Raw genomic sequence first — 22,246 nt, forward strand, 5'->3', positions numbered from 1 at the left:
GCACCAGGTCCAACCTTTCCTTGAACACCCCGAGGGACGGTGACTCCACCACCTCCCTGGGCAACCGGTCCCAATGCCTGACTGCTCTTTCTGAGAAGGAATATCTCCTCATTTCCAACCTGAACCTCCCCTGGCACAACTTGAGGCCATCCCCTCTAGTCCTATCGCTGGTTACCTGTGAGAAGAGGAGACCCCCCAGCTCCCCACAGCTTCCTTTCAGGTACTCGTAGAGGTTTCAGGAAGCCTTGAGGATAACAGCATATGAATATTTTTTAATGGCACGGTCTGCAACAGCAGCAGCGTCCCGTACCTGCAGTTACCCTGCCTGGCGTAAAGCAGCGGGGAAAATCCAAACCCGACCGCGACCCCCGGCCCGGAGCGGGCAGGGCAGGGCAGGGCAGGGCAGGGCCGGCTGGGGACCCCCCGGCAGCACGCCGCGGCCCCGGGGCGGGCCCCGCTGATGTCAGGCGGGACGGGGGAGGGAGGAAAGAGGGAGGGAAGGGAGAGCAGGAGGGAGGGAAGGCAGGGAAGGAGGGGGAGAGGCCGCCGTGTTCCGGGTCAGGCGCGGGAATGCGCGGCGGCCGCCAGCAGCGCTGCGCCCGGCGCCCCGCAATGCCCCTGCGGGGACGGCAGCGGCCCGGCGCCGAGCACTAGGGGCGGCCGCTCCCGGCTCCGGCTCCGGCTCCTTGGCCGTCCTTCTCCCACCCTCCGGCGGCCGCCTCGCTCGCCCGGGGGCCGCTCCTCGCCGCTGGATGCGGCTTGCCCGCCGCTTCCCCCCCGGCGGGGCGTCGCGGCGATGTTTCACTGCATCCCCCTGTGGCGCTGCAACCGCCATGTGGAGTCCATCGACAAGCGGCACTGCTCGCTGGCCGCCGTGCCCGAGGAGATCTACCGCTACAGCCGCAGCCTGGAGGAGCTGCTGCTGGACGCCAACCAGCTCCGGGAGCTGCCCAAGGTGAGCGGGGGGCAGCGTGAGGGGGGGCGAAAAGACACCCCCCCCGGGGGTGTTTAGGGGTTTAGGGGCGGAGGTGGGGACCGCAGGCAGGTGCCCGGTGGCAGCGGGGTGCGGGAGGGGGCAGCGCGGCCATTTCACGCCGGGCTGGGGCAGGCCGGGCCGAGCCGAGCGGTTACCGCTCGGCTCGGCCCGGCCTGCCCCAGCCCGAGCGGATCCTCTTACCCCGACCCCATAAAGGAGGGGAATTGAGCCAGCGTAGCCCTCATCCGCCCTACCCACTTTAAAACACCCCCCTCTGGCAGATAACAACGTGCACGTCTCCCTACGCTACTCCCAGGAACTACCTTGCGCTTCTTCCTTTCATCGCCACAATCCCCCTTTACTTGTCAGTGCCTCGCTTCGTCCAAAAAAAAAAAAAACAACCACATTCCTGTTCATACAGCTTTTTGGTAATAAAAAAGCGATGCTTCTCTCAACCCAGCTTCACGGCGTTTGGGACGTGCAGGCTGTCGCCTGGTGGCTTTGCTGGAGAAACTTTATCGCAGGATAACTCTTAATGAGATACACTCCTCAACCCGACAGCTACAAAGCGCGATCCACGCTTGGCTTGGTAAACCAAGGGCGTTTTTCAGAGCTTCCTCTTTAAACTTCAGGCTCCTCACAAGCCGCCGTGAGCTGTGGTTGGTAACACGAGAGGGGAAGTGTTATCGAGAAGCTGTACCTAGGAGTGTGAAACTCTTACTGCCTTGGAAGCTGAGCAACTGAGCTTAGTAGCCAGAAACATGTTCAAAAGCACCTTTGTTTCTACCTGAACCAAAGTTGGTCTGTTCACGCTAAAACTTAAACAGCATTACTTTTTTTTAAACACTCATTACTCTTACGTAAACTTCTTCTCACATAATAAGAGTAAGTATGAGGAAGAAGTTCTTGTACAGACAGCAGTAAAGATGTTTAGTTGAAATGACTTTATTATATATTTGGCTTTTTCTTCTGAAAAACCCAGAAACAGGTTTGTGCCTTGTTGTGACTGAGCTCTTTATCCTTCTGAAGTAGAGCAAAACTGGTTTACATAGCCTCAGTGTGGGTGCTATTTTTACTTCCAGCAATTTCTGCTGGCTTTGTGCACAGGCTAGGCGCATGAGCCTTTTTTTTTTTTCCTGTGTGTGTGTACTGGACTTTTTTCATAGTGCTGGCTTTCAAGCTTGTACCCTTTTTATTATAGGAGTACTGAATGTGTGTGGTTTGAATCCCACTGCGAACTATGGCTCTCCCTTTGAAAAAAAGAAAAAAACAAGCCCCCCCCAACTGTGTACAAATATAAATGATGAATGCAGATATGTCTGTTGTTCGTGGTATTACATACAATTTATTTCTGAAAATAGACTGCAGCTATTCATTGTTTCTCTTCTTGCTTGAACTGTAACTTATGAAATGGCCTTTTTTGTCCCACGATGACTAAAGAAGACCACTTCTTCCCATTACTTAGATATGCGTGCATATTGAGTCCTGTACATGTAAAAAACAAACAAACAAACAAACAAACTGGAGGGGGGACCAGGGTCCTTGGCATTGTAGTAGAATCAAGGAAATAAAGTTGAAGATTTTCTTCTTATGTGCAAGGATCAGATTACAGTAGTGCCTAAATATACTGTAGGAATATGTTTGTGGGCTTTTGGCTGTGGTAGGAGGAATCCAGTGAAATACAACTGCGGAAGCATACTTGCATTATCTGTCCGGAATACATTCTGCCTTCTCTGCAACATAGGAAGGCATTTTTATTAGGGCTTTCTGCAGTGACCTATGAACTTTCCTCATCAGTTCCTTATTAGTGGTTTCTGATAAGTGGAATATAGTGCCTTTACCTCAGATAAATGTTGACTCTGTAGGTATTTCAGGTACAAAAAATACAGCTGCAGTCCTGGATGTGATACCAATCTACTGAAGCTGGAAACAGATGGGAAGAACCTCGCTTGAAATTTCTGCTAGCAAATACGTTTCAAAATTCTCCTATAGGAATCTGGCTCGGGAGGATAATGGAAGATTTTTCTTTGAAAGTTAGCTACAGGATAAACTGTTGGTTCTCTGTATTAGAAGATTAGTGTGAGGAAAAGTGCAGAACTGGAAATATGTACGAAAAGCAGGGACACACCATACCTCTTGCACAGAAAACACTAGGGAAATCATGAGGGTGTGTAATTAACAAACTGTTAGGTCAGCATAGATCTTAGTAGTCATGAGGCCCTTAATCTCCTGCGGTGCATTATAATGGCCTTACCTTGCTTAAGTTTCCTATCTATGTGGATAAAGGCAGCAACGCAAAATGAAGCCATGATTAGGCTCAGTTCGGTCCTTAGTACCTCTGGAGACTTGTTTAACTCTTGGTGACTTGCTCGTTAGACAGATTCCCATACTTGACAAAGTCCTGAAGTTCACAGCGATCTGTGCTGATTCCCAGTGAATCATCTGCAGACTGGTGATGCCGTCCGTGATGTATTCCGTAACACCAGTGAGGCATTCATGTTGCTGAGATGTTCGTGATCCTCCTCAGGAAATTTCTGCTGTAAAGGCTCACCATGAAATAACGAGGAAGGATCACTCCGTAGGCTGTTTGACTCACAGTGGAAGTTACAATAGTGGAATGAATGAGCAAAACCGTAACTGCTGCCCTGATCTTCATTCTGTGCTTTTGTAGTTTAGACCTCATCTTCCTAATGTGGGGAGGAGCAGTCTGAAATGGCTGTTACGGCAGGCAGGAGGTCTTGTGAATACTCCTCTGGAGCCAGGCAGGTATCGGTGTGATCTTTTCCTGGCTTGGCCATGCAGCAGCTCCGAGACACTGATGCCTATTTTATCTCTAGACATCTGCTTTCCTTCCACTTGCGCATTTTTTTGCCCCTTAAAGCTTTCCAAGGCAGATAAATATCAGCACGTGGCACATTGGAATAGATGGACTTTCTGCATTTGTTTTCCTTCCTGTGGTATGTACTAACAGGGTCTATTATAGGAGGGTGTAATAACTGCTGAAAGGTTCTGCCGATTTCTGTCAGGTTGATGGGGCAGCTTGTGTTGGATGCACAAACTTCCCCCCTTATCATCTGTTTCTCCCTGTCCCCATCTGTGTTAAGTACCAGCTTTGGTTGGTTGGTTACACCAATGAAAGAATACTCTCCAGCACGCCCTAAAACCCCTGTTTTGAGGTACAGAAGCAATCTGAGGCTTGTTTAATGTGCAATGTTTGCTAACGTGCTTATTACTGTTTTTGTAGGGCAGTAGAGCATGGCACACGCTGAGATCCTGTGCAAAACACAAAAAAAACCCCAACAAAATAAACTCAAAAAGCCCCCAAAAGACAGAAAACAGCTTTAAAAAGTGCTGTAGTGTCGTGATTGGAAAAGACCAGCAGAGAAACTCAAAAACACTGGTGCATTATGAGAGTCATCTGAGCTATTCCTAGGAGAGGAGAAACAGGAAATAGTCTTGAATTATTTTGAAAGAATTACTTTGTTGGGTTTATTTCTGTTGTGTCGGCTGGCCAAAACGTATGGTAGAAGTCTTCACTTGTTTGTGAGGGGACAAGAAGGGTTGATCTGGAAAACATTTGTAAAAGAGATGTCCAAGAAGAGATGTCTCAGCTCCCCATTGTTTCCGCTCTTCACCTTGTTTTCTCCTTTGTGTGTTAACACACACGTGGACCAGGACAAGAATGGCCAAACTTGGCTTCTCTGACCCACTCTTCCCTACATTTTTTTTTTTTGTATATACCAGTCATCCTCTCAGGAATAGAAATACAAGTTAATCATTTTGATTTGTGTGGTAACTTAAAAAAAAAAAAAGCTTTTTGCTACTGCACAGCAATGCTTTTGGTTTGCCTTTTCAGTAAGTACTCCTGTTCTTTTCCCAGGCCTCCCTAACTGCTCTGCCCCATTCCCCAGATTTCTTCTTCCTTCCACTCCCCAGTGACCTGATAGAGACCTTGCCTGTGCTCGTGCTGACAGTGACCTTTCTTCTCTCTTACCACTGCATGCACGTACCTTCCCTTCCTCCCCTGTCCTTCAGCGTCCCAGGATCTTGCTCACTTCCTTCAGTCTAAACAGCTCTTTCTGCCTTCTGTTTCTGCTCCTTGCTTCCTCTCTTTCACATCCCTTCTGTGCCTGGTTCTTGACTGCCCTTATTTTTTTTTCCCCCTTTGCACTCTGCTCTCTCCCCTTCCTTTCTCCAGCCTCGCAGACTCCATCTCCCGCTCTTGCCCTTCCTGCAGGATGAGCCAGCCTGGTGGGATGTGCCGGAGGAGCAGGCTGTACTATTAAGCTGCTGGTGGTTTTCCACAATACTGAGGTCTCTATATCCCTTCTTGGCAGATGTGGATATTTTCCCACAGAACAGCAATTTCTAGCTGTCAGCATGCTTCTCACCGCTTCTGCTTTACAAGACAAATTAAAGAGCTGCACCCTTCGGTCTCAAAAGGAAGGGCTTTGTCTAGGGCCAGTTTTGCAGAGGGTGGCTCTCCTTTAAAAAAAAAGCAATCCTCATCGGTGTTGGATGCGGGCTATCCTATCTAAGTGCCTTGCAGTGAATCTTTGGTGTATCTGATTTGATTGGGAAAAAGCATGTGGTCACCAACATGCACAGAGCAACATCAAGATGTAGTCTGTGCTTTTTTTTCTGAAGCCTGGATCAGTTTTATTTTCCTTGAGTGAAAACTTGGAGGCTAAGCTGTAATGTGTAGCGTATCATTTGCTACGTGTCAAGAATTAGACTTCACTGAAGAACAGACTTTCTGGCAAATTGCTTTGATGGAAGGAAATAACACATTCTGCATGATGCATTTCAATAGCTAATCTCATTAAAAGCATCAGGTAAAAATAGGGTGCTTTCAATTCTATAGATCAGTCTGACGTCCATTAAATGTTGTCTCCTACTCCTGTGCGTTAGAATTTAAGGGCCAGGACATCCTGTCAGCTTAATTTTGCTGTCTGTGGAATTTGCTGCATTGTTTTTGTTTTCTTCTTCCCTGTTTTGCAGAAAATTGGAATTTCTTACGAACCTTTGAATGCAGTATTACAATGTAGCTTTTATCTTAAATCACTAGGGTTGTTTTTTGCCTTGGTGAGTAGTGGAAATAGCTTGACTCTTGTTTCGCTGCTGTTTTGTCTCGTGACTGCTACGTTGTTTTCCTCAAAGGATAAAGACCACTTTCCTATGAGACTTTGTGCAGATGTTGTTTATGTGAAAACTCCAGTGGGGGAAAAAAAAAAAAAAAAGAAAAAAAAATGTTATGTATGCACTTAGTTTAGCTTGAGAGTCTGCTGAGCTCTTTCTTCTTGTGGAGATTATTTTTATGTAGTGTTCGTAGACATAATCTGATAGAACTCTGAATCATTGCACTTCTCTGAGCTTACCCGTAATTGTGTCTGTCGTTTGTGATTTTTTCTTCTCGGTGCTATATGCTAATGCTTCTCCGCAGAGTTCTTTGGCTGATGTGAGACCACTTCTCCGGGAGACCTGGTTAGGCCCTGGCCACCTCCCGTGCCCCAGTTTCCGTGTGAGAGAAACCCAGGCTTAGCACTCAGCTCGGCAGCGGCTGTGCGTCTCTTTATTATGTGTGGTGTTGAAATCCAGGGTGCTGTTATCGTAACAAAATCTTGTGAAGGCTCCCTATGGAAAAAAGTCGCTCTGTTCTTCCCATACCACACCTTGTTTTTTTGAAAATACCCTCTTTTAGACGAAATTTCGGTGTTCTACCATAGTTTCTTCCATTATGCAACCATAGGCCTGAAAGACGCTTGGTTGATGGCCAGTAGTCAGCTGTGGAAAGAAATGATACACTAAACCTCTCTTTAGGTTTGTGCTTATGGGTTGTAACTGTCCCTTCTTAAAATGTAAACATCTAGAGCATTTTATTTACTTTTTTCAAATTTATAGATCTCATTGGGATCGTGGAGCTGTGGCGTGATAGCTCCCACGGCTGGAGTGCTGCGATGGATGGATATTGGCTCTGTAAGAAGAGACCGGGAAGACAAGGAGGGGGAGCTGAAGTTTGCATGACAGAGCAGAGGGGATATGTGAAGGATAAATGATGGGCCAGCTGAGAGCAGCCAGGGGTAGCATGGTTGTGGCTGTCTGCTCTAGACTGCCTGATCAGGAAGGAGTAGGTGAGGCCTTCTTCAGATGAGTAGATGAAGAAACCTCGTGTTTGCAGACCCAGGTCCTTGCGGCAGACCCGAACCAGCCTGACATCAGCTGGAAGGACAGTCGTAAGCAACCCAGGAGGTTTCTGGAGTGCATTGGTGATAACTCCTAACACAGGTGGTGGAGGAGTCAAAGAACAGAGGTGCTGTGCTGGGCCTCTGCTTATAACCAAGAAAGGACAGATCGGGATGAGAAGGTCAGGGGCACCATGGCTATAGTGGTCCTGAGATGGTGCAGTTCGGGATCCTGAGAGGAGGGAGCAGAGCAAAAGGCAGAATCTCAACCATGGGCTTCAGGAGAGCATACTTCGGTGTGTTCAGGAATCTGCTTGGGGGAATCTGTGGGAGACTGTTCAGGAGAGCTGGCTGACTTTCATCGATTGCGTCTAATCTCAAGAAGGACCATTCTGATAAGCAGGAGATCAAGCAAAGGTGACAGGAAGTGTACAAGGATAAAAAAGAGCTCAATGACACTCAGACACAAAAAAAGAAGTGTAGAGCAGGTTGGAGCATGGACAGGTGACCCAGGGACACTGTATGGGGTTAAAAGCGCCAAAGCCTGTTTGGAGCTGGATGTGGGAAGGGCTGATGAGGGCAAGAAGACAAGCAGGTACCTCAGCAGCAAAAGGAAAAAAATGTGGTCCTGCATTTGAGTGGGGCAAGTGACTTGATGACAGAGGACACTGAAAAAGCTGAGGTACCCAAAGCCTTCTTCATCTTGGTCTCTACTGGTAAGACTGGCCCTTAACAGTCCCAGGTCCCTGAGCCAAGTGAGGAAAGTCTGGAATAACGAAGACTTACTTTTAGGTAAGGATCAGGTTAGAGAACAGTTAAACGATGTGAGCATATACAAGTCCATGGGACCTGATAGGAGACACCCGTGAGTGCTGAGCGAGCTGGGCAATGTCACTGTGAGGCCGCTCTTGATTATATTTGAAAGGTTTTGGTGATCAGGAGAAGATCCGCAGAACTGGAAGAAAGCAAATGTTCCCCAGATCTTCCTGTTGAAAATAGGAGTGACTACAGGCTGATCAGCCTCACCTGTGAAGGTGCTGATGAAAATCCTCCCGGAAGGCAATTCCAGCCATGTGAAGGACAAGAAAGTGGTTGGGGGTAGTTGACGTGGATTTACGAAGGAGACATTTTGCTTAACCAACCTGATAGCTTTTTCCAGTGAGATGAGTGGATGAGGGTGAAGCAGTGGACGTTGTTTGTCCTGCCTTTAGCCAGGCCCCTATAAATACAGATTGCTGTGTTGAAGGATCCCCATAAGTTTATTATCAGCTAATTGTCTCTCTATTTTTTTCTGCTAGCATCCAGATTCTTCTGTTGTACTGCTTAAGACTTGAAAAAAGTACTGTGCCTTTTGACATGAGATTTGAAAGACTGTGATCAGATGGGAACACAGTAAAAACTTACTCTGGTGTCCCCCACAAAGTGTGACTTTGCTGTTAACAACCACGAGGTTGATTGTGGCACATTTTTTGGCAAATTTTATTTGAAATCTGCTTGGTCGAAAGTATTTCCTAACGGCATTTTTATTTGCTTATTTATTTATTAAATTTATTTCTCCCAACATCAGCAGAACTCAGCTGTTACTAGGTGTGATTTTTGACCTCAGCTGGAAGAAAGTAACGAGGTGGTTATGTTTCAGTACTTCCAACTTTTTTTGTCCTGTAAAGGGTGTTTTGTTATAGAAGATTGGTAGAGCCCCCTTCTCCGTGTGACGTACATACAAGGATAAGACAAGGTTTGGGGGCAGAAATTATACAAATGTAGCTTTGAAATAAGTTTTATGATTATACATAGTTATTTTTCTAATTATATCGTTTGGTCTAATAAAAGATGTTACCTCCTGCCAACAATCTTGTATACTAGAAAAATGCATGCTACCAATTCATTAGTGAGATTAAATGCTTTTTTTTTCTTCTCTTCAAAGGGCAAGTGCATTTAACTGCAATGAATCCGTGTTTTGTTGTAGCAGATGCTTTCTGGCCTCTCTGAAAGGCAGCGATATTTCCTCCTATCTTGGTACTCTAATGGCCATGGCATTGCATGCTTGTTAAGCTGTGTTGCCTCTGCTTAATCAACATATAGGAGAAAATAAATCCTTGCCAACTAGAAAACAGTACGAGGCAACCTGTTCATTGCTCGGTGGAGCAGCATTTTGGTTCTTTTCTGTACAGCAGGAGGAGAAGGTGAGTGGTAACAACCTAGGCTAGCTCCTGGAACCAGCCCATCATTGACTCTAGCTCAGAAAGTGGCAGGCCCTTTGAAAATAGGGGCCAGAAGAGGGGCAGGGAGGTGCTGAATGCCAGCTGCAGCGAGGCAGCTGTTGTCATCTTTGCTCTCCCTCCTGTAGACCCTTCCTCACCGCACCCCTTCTGCCTGGCTGACCCTTCATGTTGGGCTTTGCAGCGTCACTGGAAGGGGAGATTGCAGTTGTAACATCTGGTTCTGCTTAGGATGGGCTGTGAGCTTTCATTAATCCTTTATTTTGTCATGACAATTAATCATTTTATTAGTGTTTCTTGGGGATTCCTGCTTGAATGCCTGCCCCTGTGCTTTGTTCCATTATTATTCATGACGGCAGACTTGGTGCTAGGATGCTGCAATACCAAAGTGCAGTTTCAGCAAATTCTACAGCTGTAGCTTGAGCATATGAAAGTCTTTTACCATGCCAAAAACTTGTAGCAATTCAGTTTCTGACACGGAACACGGGAGGACAGAATGAGAGACCTCAGGTGCGTGGAGCAGGTGTACGTTTGCTGTCTTTGAGCTGGCTGCTGAAGGGAGATCGATTGCTCCAGAGAAAATCCAGCAGCTGCTTCCAGAAATGCTCCGAGATAGAGGCATCAGCTGCATGGTGACTCTGCTGTTCTGCACTGCTAATTAGTCCCTGTCCTCAGAAATCGCTTCAGTAGTTTGCTTGGTACTTAATTTGAAAATCAGCTCCTGTTTGTCCCGGAGGAGGAAGAGGGATCAGCATTTGTGAAACCTCTTAGGGGCTGTCCCTGCTCACAGGTGAAAGCAGCTGAGGTGACTGGAGGGATCCTGATCGGATGTTTATAGCAAGCTTTGGTGAAGTCCACACAAGGCTTCACTGGAGCCTGCCAGAAGCTCACTACACCTCATAAATCCAGAAGAGGATCCTGCTCCCTAAGTATTTTGTTGCGCACCTCGTTTGCCTGTGCTTCTCAAGCACGTTGGTACTGGGGGGGCTGCAGGAGTGGGTTTTGTGGGAAGAGTCCAGGAGCTGCCCCACGTTACTGGCAGCAGTCTCTGGGATGGATTTAAGGTGAGGATGTAGAGGGTTAGTTAGTTAGTTAGGATGTAGTGTTAGTTAAGGTATGGCATCGATGTGTCCTGTTCTCTTGGGACCTGTAGTGCTGAATCACCTCTGTGCATCGTCTTTCCAAGGATTGACTGCAGACGACTTCTTTCCCCATCCCTCCCTAAAGGGTAGTGGAAAAGGAATGAGGAAGATGTTGCCCTTTCCTCCTCGTGCTTGCCCTTCTTGCAAGCATGAGGAATGTGTTTGTATGTGTGCCTGTGCAAGAACTTACTAAACACGTCCCCGGGAAGCAGTGCGCTAGCATTCAGCGCTGCTTCTGCCCCAGGAGATTTGAACCTTTGCCTCCTGGTGTCCTGACCACCCAGCTGCATGTTAGCCTAAAGAAAGGTTGCGTTTCCCCTGCTCTCTTGCTGAAACCCTGCAATGGTGCAAACAAAAAAATGACTGCTAGGGACAAAAAGCAAGTCATTTGTAGGCTGGTGATTCGGGACCTCCGGTAAGGTCCTGAATCACCAACTTACGTTGGATATTAGGGAGAACTTCTTTACTGAAAGGGTTGTTAGGCACTGGAATGGGCTGCCCGGGGAAGTGGTTGAGTCGCCATCCCTGGAGGTCTTTAAAAGACGTTTAGATGTAGAGCTTAGTGATATGGTTTAGTGGAGGACTTGTTAGTGTTAGGTCAGAGGTTGGACTGGGTGATCTTGGAGGTCTCTTCCAACCTAGACGGTTCTGTGATTCTGTGGAGTGGTGGAGAGAGTCGTGCTGGCCATGTCATGAAGTTACCTCATGGGTTTAATGCTGTATCTTGTTTGCTGTTTTGTTAGCTTACCAAAAATGAGATCTTCCTGAAGCAGTACAAAAGGGGTGGAGGAAACTGATTTCAATTTTAGCTACCTAGGTATTGAAAGAATACAGTTAACTCATCAACAGAGATGAACAAATAAAGCCAAGGCTTTTCCCCTTGATTTTGTTTACAGTGTAGGAGAAGAAAATGAAGCCTGAAGAAAGATTTGAAGCAGGAATGCAAATAGGCGTTAAACTGCCTTTAAATTACTCTGTGCTACGTTTTAGTCTTAAAATGCAGATACGCTTTAACTGGGCATTTACACGTTTGGAAAATGGGTGGAGTAAATAGAGGTGGTGGTTAAAGAATCCGGACCAGGTCATGTACTGTGTCTTGGTAATTTACTTACTGTTTGAATATAATACTGTAGTTACTTTAAAAAGCCGTAAAAACTGAGGCAGCTTGCATATTTTGAAAGTCCTTGTTGGTGTCAAAGGAAACCATGACATAAGAGCAAGTACTTAGAAATTTTTAAGCTTTTCAACAACAGCTCAGCTGCACACGCCAAAAAAGAAAAAAAATAATCTGTCTAGCCTGTGTAAATACAACCCTGGAAATAGAGTTAATTTGCAGTGTTCCTCCTCCTCCTCCCCTCTCTCTTGTTTCTATTTCTGCTGAAGATTAGGCTGTAGATTATGTTAAAGTCTCTAGTTTTTGTTCTCTTTGCTGCTAGTAAACATTTGCCCTTTAAATAGAAACATTTTGCTGAAGACAGCAATCATTTATTTGTGCCACCTGTGCCAAACGGTTTGGAGTTTTGCTTTGCTGTGTCTCCAGCACTGCTGTAGCTGCAGGTAGGTCTGTGTGCCCTCCTCTGTTTTTAATTTCAGTTTCCGGTTGTTTTCATCTATTTCCATTTTATTTATTTATTTATTTTTGCCAGGAAAGGTGCTGAAGCATTCAGACAGCATTCTTGGGCATTCATGGTTTTGTTCCAGGAGCGGATCATTCAAAGGAAGCCAACGACATGTGTTGTTTTGGCCACTTTCCCAGGAGAAAATCTTGAGTTTTATCAATCCAACAGGCCTGGCTTAATTCTGTTAACTTCAGTTTCTAGGATGGAGAGTGCCAACAGTAATGGTATTTGTAAAAGACCAAAAAAAAAAAAAAGTGAATGTGGGATCACACTTTTTTTTTTTTCAATGAGTCACTTGCTCATCTCTTCTTTTTTTTTTTTTTTTTTTTTTTTTCTTCCATTGGCTGATATTTACCCAATTTTGTCAGAATGAAGTTGTTGGGATTTTTGTTTTGTTTTACTATATGGCTGGGCGGGGACTTGATTAATTTTCCAGTGGGAGAAGGGCTCTATTCAGGACGTGCGCTCTTAGAAAATCCCCCTAAGAGAAACCTCTGTGCATTCTTTGATAGCAAGAAAAGCTTCAATTTAAGGCTGGAAATTGCCTCTAAATAGAAAGTTGTAGGCTTCTTCAGTGCTGATGCTCGTGGAATTATTTGTCTCATGGAGGCCCTGCTAATTAGGCTGGCTGAACCGAGCGGCATTAAGAGTGTTGCCAAGCTACCCGTGGAGCCGTCGGGGCTGCAATCAAACCCTGCTATTACGGCGTGCGGGGCGGATGCTCTCCTGTGACCCGGGTCCAGCTAACGGGCGGCTGTAAGGCGCTTTGCTTCTTGTTGCAGCTTTTCAAGCGGGGGCTGAGCTCTGGCCAGTGCATCACAGGAGGAGCACGTCTCTGCTTGGCGTATGCTGGAGCCGTAACAGATTTGATCTGTGTGTTTCCACTCGCTGATCTCTCTTCTGCATGCTCTTGGTTCTGTTTCTTCCCTGTGGACTTCCTGACAGGTAAAACAAATACAGCAAAAAAAGAGTTACGGCTTGGTTCGCCAGGAGCACTCGAGCGCATTAGCACCGTGCCTTGGTAAAGGATGAACCGTTGCTGAGATGGGATGTACTAGCCATCCAGGAGTGATTAAGTTCTGTAGTTTAAAGGAAAAAAAAAACAAAGCAAGAAGTTCAAAGAAATGCCATTCACCTAACTGCAGTTTATGATTTTATCTGGCAAATGGTGTCATTCATTAAAAATTGTTATGCAAACTAGAAATAGAGCTCCCAGTTCACGTTTCTTTGAAGCAGTCGGGTACAGAAACAAGAATGCCTTTAAATATTACATAGTTTGTTTGTTGCACGTGTGTGCTTTGCACATCTAGTGAACGTATGCAACCCTGACGCACGGAGAGGTGAGGGCCCTGAAACCTGCCAAGGGATGCCCACCTCCTGATAGCTTTTTGATCACCGTTTTGGCTTCTAAGCGCGTTCCTTCCATCTTTTAATTACGTTCCTTCTGTTTTTTCTCACTTGCAATTGTAAAGGATCTCTGGCAAGGACAACAGGTGCTTATGGAGAAGGCTGGTATCAGCGCAGCACTGTTTGTAACTGGTCTGTAGTTCAGCAGCTGCAAAGTGCCTGGGAAAATCTCTGCAGTGAGACACCTTGGCGGTGCTTTTTGCCGAGTATTTATTTTGGCCAGCGCTGGGACGGATTAGGATCTCCTCTGTGGGATGTACTCCTGTATTTTAACAAAAGTATCTTTAAGTGCTTTTCTCAGCTGTTGATGGATTCTTGCTTTTGTCGTATTAACAAGTATTGAGCAAAAGGGGTACAGTTGTTTTAGAAGATAATACGTTCGTGATAGGAAAATGCAGTTAGGGATCTGGTGAGGACAAAGAAGGATTAAAAAAAAAAGAAACAGATTTGTGTCTATTTTAATCGTAACACATATTTTTATAGAGCTTAAAATTGCTTACAATTCTACGTTTCATCTTCCACTTAAAATTTTAACTCTGTTATCAGAGCCTTTAATGCTTTCAGGGGAGGAGTGCCATTCTCAAAATGCCTTTTAATTATCCTGCTCACATCTAGTGCACCTTCTGCTTGCTGAGTGTTTAGAAACTTTTCAGAGCTCTGTCCTTTTTAATCCCTGCAAGGAAGCCATGGTTTTGAAGGAAAACATTAATTTCAATCACGTTCTGTTTTTCTGAGACAAGGAACAAAAATGTGTATTGAAACTGTGCTGGGGTTGCAAAGTCTTATAGTTAAAACCTGATTTATGATCTTGGGCATAGGACACTCAAACTAAGATTGAAAACCTGTACCATAATAACAGATTCAGAAGACTGTCTTTTACCTTGTATCTTAGCAAGGTGCCTGTCTTACTGCCCCTTGTCATGGCGATTTAAGGTAGAATTGGCTGATAGAAAACTCACTACAGCACCTTTTAAAAAAACAAACAAACAAACAAAAACAGGTGCTAATTTCTAAGAATGGATTGCAGGTAATTAAATGTAAGCTGATGCTCAAAACCCTGCTAGCATCTTCCTGTTGCCCCAAAAGTTTCCAGAGGCGAAGAGAGCACGAGGGTGCAGGCATGCACGCGTGCGGCCGGTGGATGGGATGGGCAGGCTCTGAGTGCTGTGTAAAAAAGCCTGTGCAGCCCAGAGGCCCAAAACCCTCAAAATTTGAGGAGTCCAGCCAGTCGTGGTCAAGACTATGTGTGTGTAACAGCACTGGGTGCTGCCCAAATCCCCACTGCTTGCAGTCACACTCAGCCAAATGCCTAGCTTGAAGAAAGGAAGGCTGTGGTGAGATGAGGGCCCTCAGCCTGTCCTAGGGACGCCTACATCTTAGTAGCTTTTTAAAGCTCATTTTGCTTTTCAGCCACCAGCTGCTCCTAGCACCTGATCCGTGCCCTGTAAGGTTGACCTGAGGAGCAGTGCCTGCTCCTGAGCGGCTGCCTGGCACTGAAGATGCCACTTGCGTGCTTCGGCTCCTCTTCATGCTGGAGAGACTTGAAATCATGTGCATCACACACAACTTTCATTAGTCCTTCTGAAACTGGGCCGGTCTGCAGACAGGAACATGGGATTTATGAGGCTGGAAGGAAAGTATTCCTGGGGGAAGCCAGCTCTGTAACCTAGTTGGTTATTGTGCTCGCCTGCTAAGAAGACCTTGGCAGCCCCTCTGTGTGGGTTTTCTGGATCATCCTGTAGAGTGTCTGTGTGCATTAACTTCCCAGTGACCCTGGTGTGTAATTAGGATGCTTTCAATTACCCTGATGGGTAACTTCACCCCGTTAATGATGTTAAAGCAGGCACTCTGGATTTCACTAGTGTCTGTCTGCTGTGATCTTCAATAGCTGGCTTTACAGATACAGTGTTTGCGTGTAGAAAATAAAACAAAACGTTCCTTCTGATGCGGTTCTGAAAGAGGTCTGCATAACTGATCTTGAGCAATAACTTCAGCTCGAATTCTGTAAACGGCTTCCAGTTTAAGTTATACATTGTGCTGTTGTTTATCAGGTTTATGTTTGAGTTTTATGAATATCTTCTGACATGGTATTTTTTTCTTTCAGCCTTTCTTCCAACTTGTGAAGTTACGGAAACTTGGACTTAGTGATAATGAAATCCAGCGACTTCCTCCAGAAATAGCAAATTTCATGCAGCTGGTGGAACTTGATTTATCTCGAAATGGTAAGTTACAAAGTTAATTTGTTTGATTTTTATACTGTCACATGATGTGATCTACAAAGCTGGATTAGTAGGGTTTTTCTGTCTCTGAAGCTGCTATCTACGTCCTGCAGAATGCTCTTCTGTGTAATGCATGGATTTGCCTGTAGTTCAAGATGGGAAGGAGGGAATGAGCAGAGGAGAGGCAGTGGCAGAAATACAGTAAAAAGATAATGCTTAACTGTAGTTTTGCTTTTCTGAGAGTTTGCCTTATTTTCCAATTTAAAGAATACTTTAAATCCTATTTTTATGTGTATCTGTCACTATGTTTAACCTCTTTTTCTTAAATTCTAGGCATTTGGAGAGCTCAGGGAAAAAAAAGAGGTTGAAAGAATAAAGCTCCTGTCTGCCCAAAACAAGGGTGCCTCTGGGTTAGAAGTTGAGTTCTGTATTTCTGCTGTCCTCTTTACCTGTGATTAGCAAGAGTCAGAGTGCTTGTATTTCTAGTTTTGCTTCTGGAAGAAAAATCAATCTTATCACTTGCAGAGAGAAATTTAGAAAAGGATGCTGGGAGAAACTGTATTTTAAAATCTGTTGTTGTTGGAAACCATGTGGATTTACCACTCTGCTGTAAAGTTTGCTGCTGCTCTTATAGTGTCTTAAGCCGTGATGGAATGAAATCAGCTTGGGTTTTGCCCTCCTCCCCCCCTTTATTTTTTTGGTGACCTGGTGAACTTAGCCGTTCCGAAAGAAGTTCGGGCCTGGTGGGTCACCTTTAGGCAGCCTTATGACCCAGTGGTCTAGAAAAAGCGAATCAGTGTTACGGAATTAGAGCAACTGTCAGCTATTTCTGCCTCCGTACATTCAGTGGGTATGCACAGAATGCTCTCTGAGGTGTGACGGATGGGGAGGGAGAGACCAAGGCTGTGCAGCCTTGTAAATAAGTGAGGGATGTAACTGAATATTGGGAGAAGAAATAATGCATTGGGAAGCCTTTTCTTGTGACGGTTCAACATCACGTTGGCTCTGTGCTGCCAAAGAATATTCAGCGGTCACCTCGCCTTCCTGTAACTATTGGAATTTTGCATCTTTCCTTTGTATTTGTTTGGTGCTTCTAATGCGATCTGGTAATCTGATGAAGCATAATGAGACTCTAGGCAGTGTCTAAAAAAAAACCTGTGAACCATATAATGTTATGCACTTCTGCAACCCTCATAAAAGAAGAAAACTGGAAAGAAATCACCTAAGAAACAGAAGAGACACATTAGTTAAAATATTTTAGAAATACATGAGGATTAACTGACGCAGTATTTTGGCTACTGAGTTTGGCTGAGATGGGTGCTGTCTATGACAGATCTTATAAAAGGAAATACTGTGTTGGCTTAGTAACTCTTTTTGCAAATGAATAACTAGCTGCAAAAGAGCTGATGGATCAGAGCCATGTGAACTATTGTCAGCCTGACTTGAAAGTTGGCTTGAGAGCTGAACTGTAACAAGAACAGATGGTGTGAACATTTATGGTTGGGTAGATGCATGTGTCATTAGAAGTAACTGCACCAGGAAGTGTTTTCTAAAGTGATGTGTTGGGCTAATGCAGGTTGCAGGAAGCAATTTCTTTGCGATGTCCAAAGTCCAATGTTAATCATGCATTTTATTGCGTTGCTTATTTTTCTCCGTGGTTCATTGCAGAAGGTGACTGATACTGCTGTCCTCTGCTTAATCACGTTGCAGATACTACACGACTCAAACTGAAAACAAGACGCCCTGTGAGGTGATACAGGGGTCCGCTGCAGAAGAAGGCTGATGTTACTTTCCACTGTTTAGTCTTTTTTTGGTTGTCTCACAACTCCTTTGGCTCTCCAAATTAAAAGGCAAAACACACGCCATATGTGATGCTGCAGGGGGAAATTCTCACATGAGATTTTGGCTATTATAATATTTTTGTTTCTTAGCTTTGTATTTAGAACCCAACTTCCAATATGTTAGATTCACAACCTGCCAAAGATTTCTCCTGTTCCCTGGTTTGCACTTTATCAGTTTCTGTTTTTCTAATTAAAAAACTATTTAGGGAAAAAAATGAGAACTCTTTGTATTCCTTTCAGGCACGGAAAAACAGCCCAGCTTTTCAAAATTCAGTATGCGGCATGAATAGGAAAGCGTGATGGTGACATCTGAACTTGGGAAATAAGAGATCATTGTTCTGTGTTTTTTGTTGTTTTAGCTGTCTGGTTCGCTGTACTAATTGCTTTCAGTTCTGGCCATTCTGTTTCCTCAAGAGCTTAAAAATGCAAATATAAATGCATTTAGTGATCTGTGTGAGGAGTAGCCCTCTATATTTTAACCTCTCTTCAAAGGAGGAGGACGAAAGGCTTTTGAATAAACAAAGTGCTTCCATTTCCCTCTTAGTAAAATAGCAACATGCCCTCCTTTCTCATTGCCTTCTAATCCTTTGGTCCGCGTGTGATCTCGGAAGCTGCGTGAGCTGGTGCGTGTGTCGGATGGCTGAACTTTGGGATGCTTCCAGCCGTGGCCCGCTGTGTTTTGTGCAGTGGCGAGGAGCTGTGTCTGGAGGTGGGTCGATTCCCCTCCAGTGGGATCCCTGCTGACCCTTCGGGGCCAGCTCTGGATGCCTGTGCGGTGCAGCGTTACATTCTCTAAGTGTAGCTCTAGATCATGGGCCCTCAGTAAAAATGAACGGGGAAACTCTTGGAGTGTGGCTTTCTTAGATTCCCAAGTGTTTTAAAATGCCCAAGACGCGTTCATCTGTGGTAAGAATGTGCTACAGCTAATCTTTTAAGCAGTTTTTGGTTAATAAGTGAATATAGGACTACAAAAATCCTTCAAAATAAAACTTGAGAATCTTCAGCAGGTGTGAACTTGATGTTCTGTTGTTGTGGGGTGGTGTACGTGGGGGAGGTCTGGTGACAATAAGGCGAGACAGCAGAGTGCAGAAGGAAGAGGGTTTGGAGAAGGCTAGGAGCCATGTGATCTTCAACTTTTCCTTGATTGATGCTATTTCTTACTCCTCTGTGAGGATGTGTAGGTTTCATAGGAAGCATCCCCACCATGCTTTTCTAGTCCGGATGAGGCTGGTATTTGAGCAAAGGCTGAATGGGTGAATCGAAGATGGGAATATCGGGGGCAGAGGAAGGCTGTGCTGAATGAACATCACAGCGAGGGTGAACACTTTGAAGGTTATTTGGCATGCACTTTATCTCTGCCCCTAGGTCTCAGGTTGTTCAAAAAGCTGATGTACCGGGTCTGAAGCTGAGGAAAGCTGACTTACGGGACGTTGACAGCGGATGCTGGAGCTTTTGGGTTGCTGGCAGAGTGTGTCTGAGACTAGGAGTATTCCCTGTAGCATCTTCTGAGGCACGGGACTCTGCTGCTCAACTGCTGTGTGTCTGAGGTGTCTGCTGGTTCCCTCAGCCTCCCCACAGTTAGGTAAATCCCGTCCAGGATTCTCACCTCGCTGGTGAACTTGGGGTTGCTGAAGCAAACATACGTAGTTTGGGCAGGGCTCCTGTGCTTTGCATCGAGTTTCAGAGCAAGTCTTTGCTCTGGGTGGTACAGGAGAGATCCTGCTCTAGGCAGAATAAGAAATGTGCGTGTGCTGTTTTCCCACGGCACTCAGGACAAGCTCTCAGTCTCTGAAGACCCTGTGATTGAGAAAAGTACAATCCCAAGGAAGAAAGATGCTATGAAATTTCTGCAGCTTTTCCTTGGAGCCTCGGCAGGCACTGCGCTTGAGCTTCCCTCACTCCAGTGCTTCTTGTTTGAACTCCCTTGGAAGTGCAGCAGGCTGCTTGCTGCCCATGCTGTTCCTCCCGCAGAGGTTTCCTGCAGTGGCTCCCCACCCCCTTTTCTGCAAAATCACCCGCAGAATCCCCTGGGGGCTAAGTTCGTAGAGCTTAGGGCCCTGCCATCCCAGATTCATTAAAATGTTAATGGCTTTTCTTGTTTTGTAGCTTCTTCCAGACAGGAGGGGTGCAGCACGAAGTTTCTGTAGTTAACGTAATGCATGCTGATATTTGGGATTATGCATGCCATGTGTGTGCTGTACTGTTGCAGACGTGGTGCATTCCTTTTTATTGTCCCTCTTCTACAAGAATGTGTTTTTATTTGTTTGCCTTTGATAAGTATTAAATCCTCTAGACTCCACTGATATGTTTTTGTCACGTTGAATATTCCTTAAAACGCCCCACAGGTGTTAACTTATTTGTAGTATTTTTGTCTGAAGGAAGTTTCTACCCCACATACTTTCTCTTAGTAATTTATGTAGTGTGGAGTTTGGGATTATTATTATTTTTTCTTCTTAAAACCTTTGTAGTGGGTTTGTGCTGGTTCTGTTCTGACTCCGGTCTCCGTGGAGCTGTGATCGGTTATGTGGTGAACCGAGGAGTGACAGGTTTGCTGTGGCAGCTACTAAAGAAATCTGTGCGTGGGCAGGCCTTGTCAAGCCATATTTGACTCAGCATGGTGCTTGGTACCAGAATCTCAAAACGGTTCTTTGCTTTGATATCACTTAATAATAATATTCAGTTCAATGTGTGAGCTTGGATACCTACTGTAGACTCTGGCTATATATTAGTTACTACCTATTTCTGCAGTTTCTGGTTAAACTGAGCTCACGACTACAGATAGTACAGTTGCTTTGGATACAAGTGTCATGAAATCAGGATCTGCATTCCAAAAATCCTGTCTCAACACAGTTGCCTCATTATGGCAAATATGCTACCGTTTCTGTGCAAATAATTGCATGTTTCACAAACGATAAATATGCTGCTTCAGGATTACCCTAGGAGTAGAAATGGTTCCTCAGAAGCATCTAAATAGTAGTAACGCTGTAGTGTAAGGAGAGAGCTACTGCTGCTAAAGGCTGACAGTCTGACCAGTGCCTAGCATCCCTCAGGTCAACTTCTGGCAGCTGCAAGCCATTGTCCCAAATGCAGTGAGCCTTATTTTACATTTTCCTCCTTCCAAAATGCATTATATTTGTAGACTTGGACATTTTTAGTTGATACTGTCTTCAGTTATCATTGTAGTTTCAGAAATCAAGAGCAGCAATATTTAAACTCCATTTCCAGTTGCAAGCAGTTTGATATTACTGCTTTGTATTCGAAAAGTTTATTCTTTTCAGTTGCTTTACAGTCTAATTAAAAGTCTGTTTGCAGGTCTTAGTCATCCTCGGAACACCACATTCATTGCATGCTGCGTGATATGTACTTTTATTCAAAGAAGTATTTTAAAGCTTCCTTAGGGTGCTTCCGGAGCACACGTAGCTGATGTACAGAGTGTCAGTCAGTTAATGCAGCAGGAGAGTGGTGTGTAATCCGTGCTTCACTTTCTCTCAGTGTCATCTCGCTTGTATTGCAGCATGCACACCCATGCTTTCCCTTTTAATTCAGCTGTCTGCTATCAAATACATACCTGTCATCCCTTCTCTAGAATTATCTTCCTTCTGCTCATAAAATGGGTAAGTATCCCCACAAAAAAAGCAAGATAACCAGTGTTTTCAGACTAGAAGTACTGACTGAGAGGAAAGGGCTTGAACACTTGTTTCAGTACAGCCTGGGCTGGTGACCCGGCCATTTAACAGTGAGAACATAAGCTAATTAGGCAGAAGCACTCTAAGGCTTCTGATCCTGTCCTGCAGTTCCACTCAGGCTACGCTCCCTCATCTACCAGATGCTGCCTTTTGACCTCTGGTCTAACCTCAGATTTCTCTCTGCCTGTGCTGCGCTTCTCTAGCATCTGAACGAGACCTCCTCCATGAAGCCATCTCCCTCTCAGTCTGGCACCAGCTGCCCCATCACAAATGTGCTGGTACAATGCTGGCAGTAAATGGTAAAACCCAGACTGCTGGGAAGTACATTTAAATTTACACTTGCTTGGTGGATGAGAAAGAAAAAGAGGGAAACAAGATGTGTGGTGAGGCAGTAGAGTTTGCAAATGGATATTTTTTTTGTTAAAATATATGGCTGCTAGATTTGGTAGGCTTCTTGTTCACCTTCAGAACTGCTCTCTGTTCAGGTGAGCACTTAAAGACTTGCTCTCCACTTCCTGCCGTAGATGGTTCTTACCTGATACAAGAAAGCATCCTATGAATGCTCTCACTGTAACACTCAATGTGAACACCTGAAAACCATGGGATATCCCATCAGAGATATTGTTGCTTGTGTAGTGGCAAAACACCACGCAGGTGATGAAAAACCTTAGCCTATGTCAGGCTAGTGACTTGTATTTGTGTGTGCACTAAGGAAGGTAAGGCTCCCTTGTTGTAGACTAGGAGAAAACACAATTTTTCACTCTTTCAAGTGGTTGCTTGCTGGCAGTTGTGTGTATGTTAATACTAATTTCTAGTGACATATTTTCTTTGTATTATCTCCCATACCTCTCTTGAAGTTGGTTTAAAGATACTGTTTAAAACACAGTATCATCTTCATGTTTTAAATGTGAAGTTTAGGTATCGATACACAAAGAAGAGTACTGGGGAAGAAAAA

At 45.0% G+C, this 22,246-nt stretch overlaps 1 protein-coding gene across 1 annotated transcript in view; it reads left to right on the forward strand.

The window, feature by feature from the left end:
- Window positions 1-499: 499 nt before the first annotated feature.
- LRRC1 (leucine rich repeat containing 1) overlaps window positions 500-22,246 on the forward strand; it is a 70,590-nt gene continuing 48,843 nt past the window's right edge. The window contains exons 1-2 of the mRNA XM_035543123.2: window positions 500-955; window positions 15,650-15,767. Of these exons, the coding sequence (XP_035399016.1) occupies window positions 797-955; window positions 15,650-15,767 (277 nt within the window). The 5' untranslated portion in view covers window positions 500-796. The remainder of the gene's footprint in view (window positions 956-15,649; window positions 15,768-22,246) is intronic.

The sequence above is a fragment of the Cygnus atratus genome, chromosome 3, assembly GCF_013377495.2.
Source record: "Cygnus atratus isolate AKBS03 ecotype Queensland, Australia chromosome 3, CAtr_DNAZoo_HiC_assembly, whole genome shotgun sequence".
Classification (NCBI taxonomy): domain Eukaryota; kingdom Metazoa; phylum Chordata; class Aves; order Anseriformes; family Anatidae; genus Cygnus; species Cygnus atratus.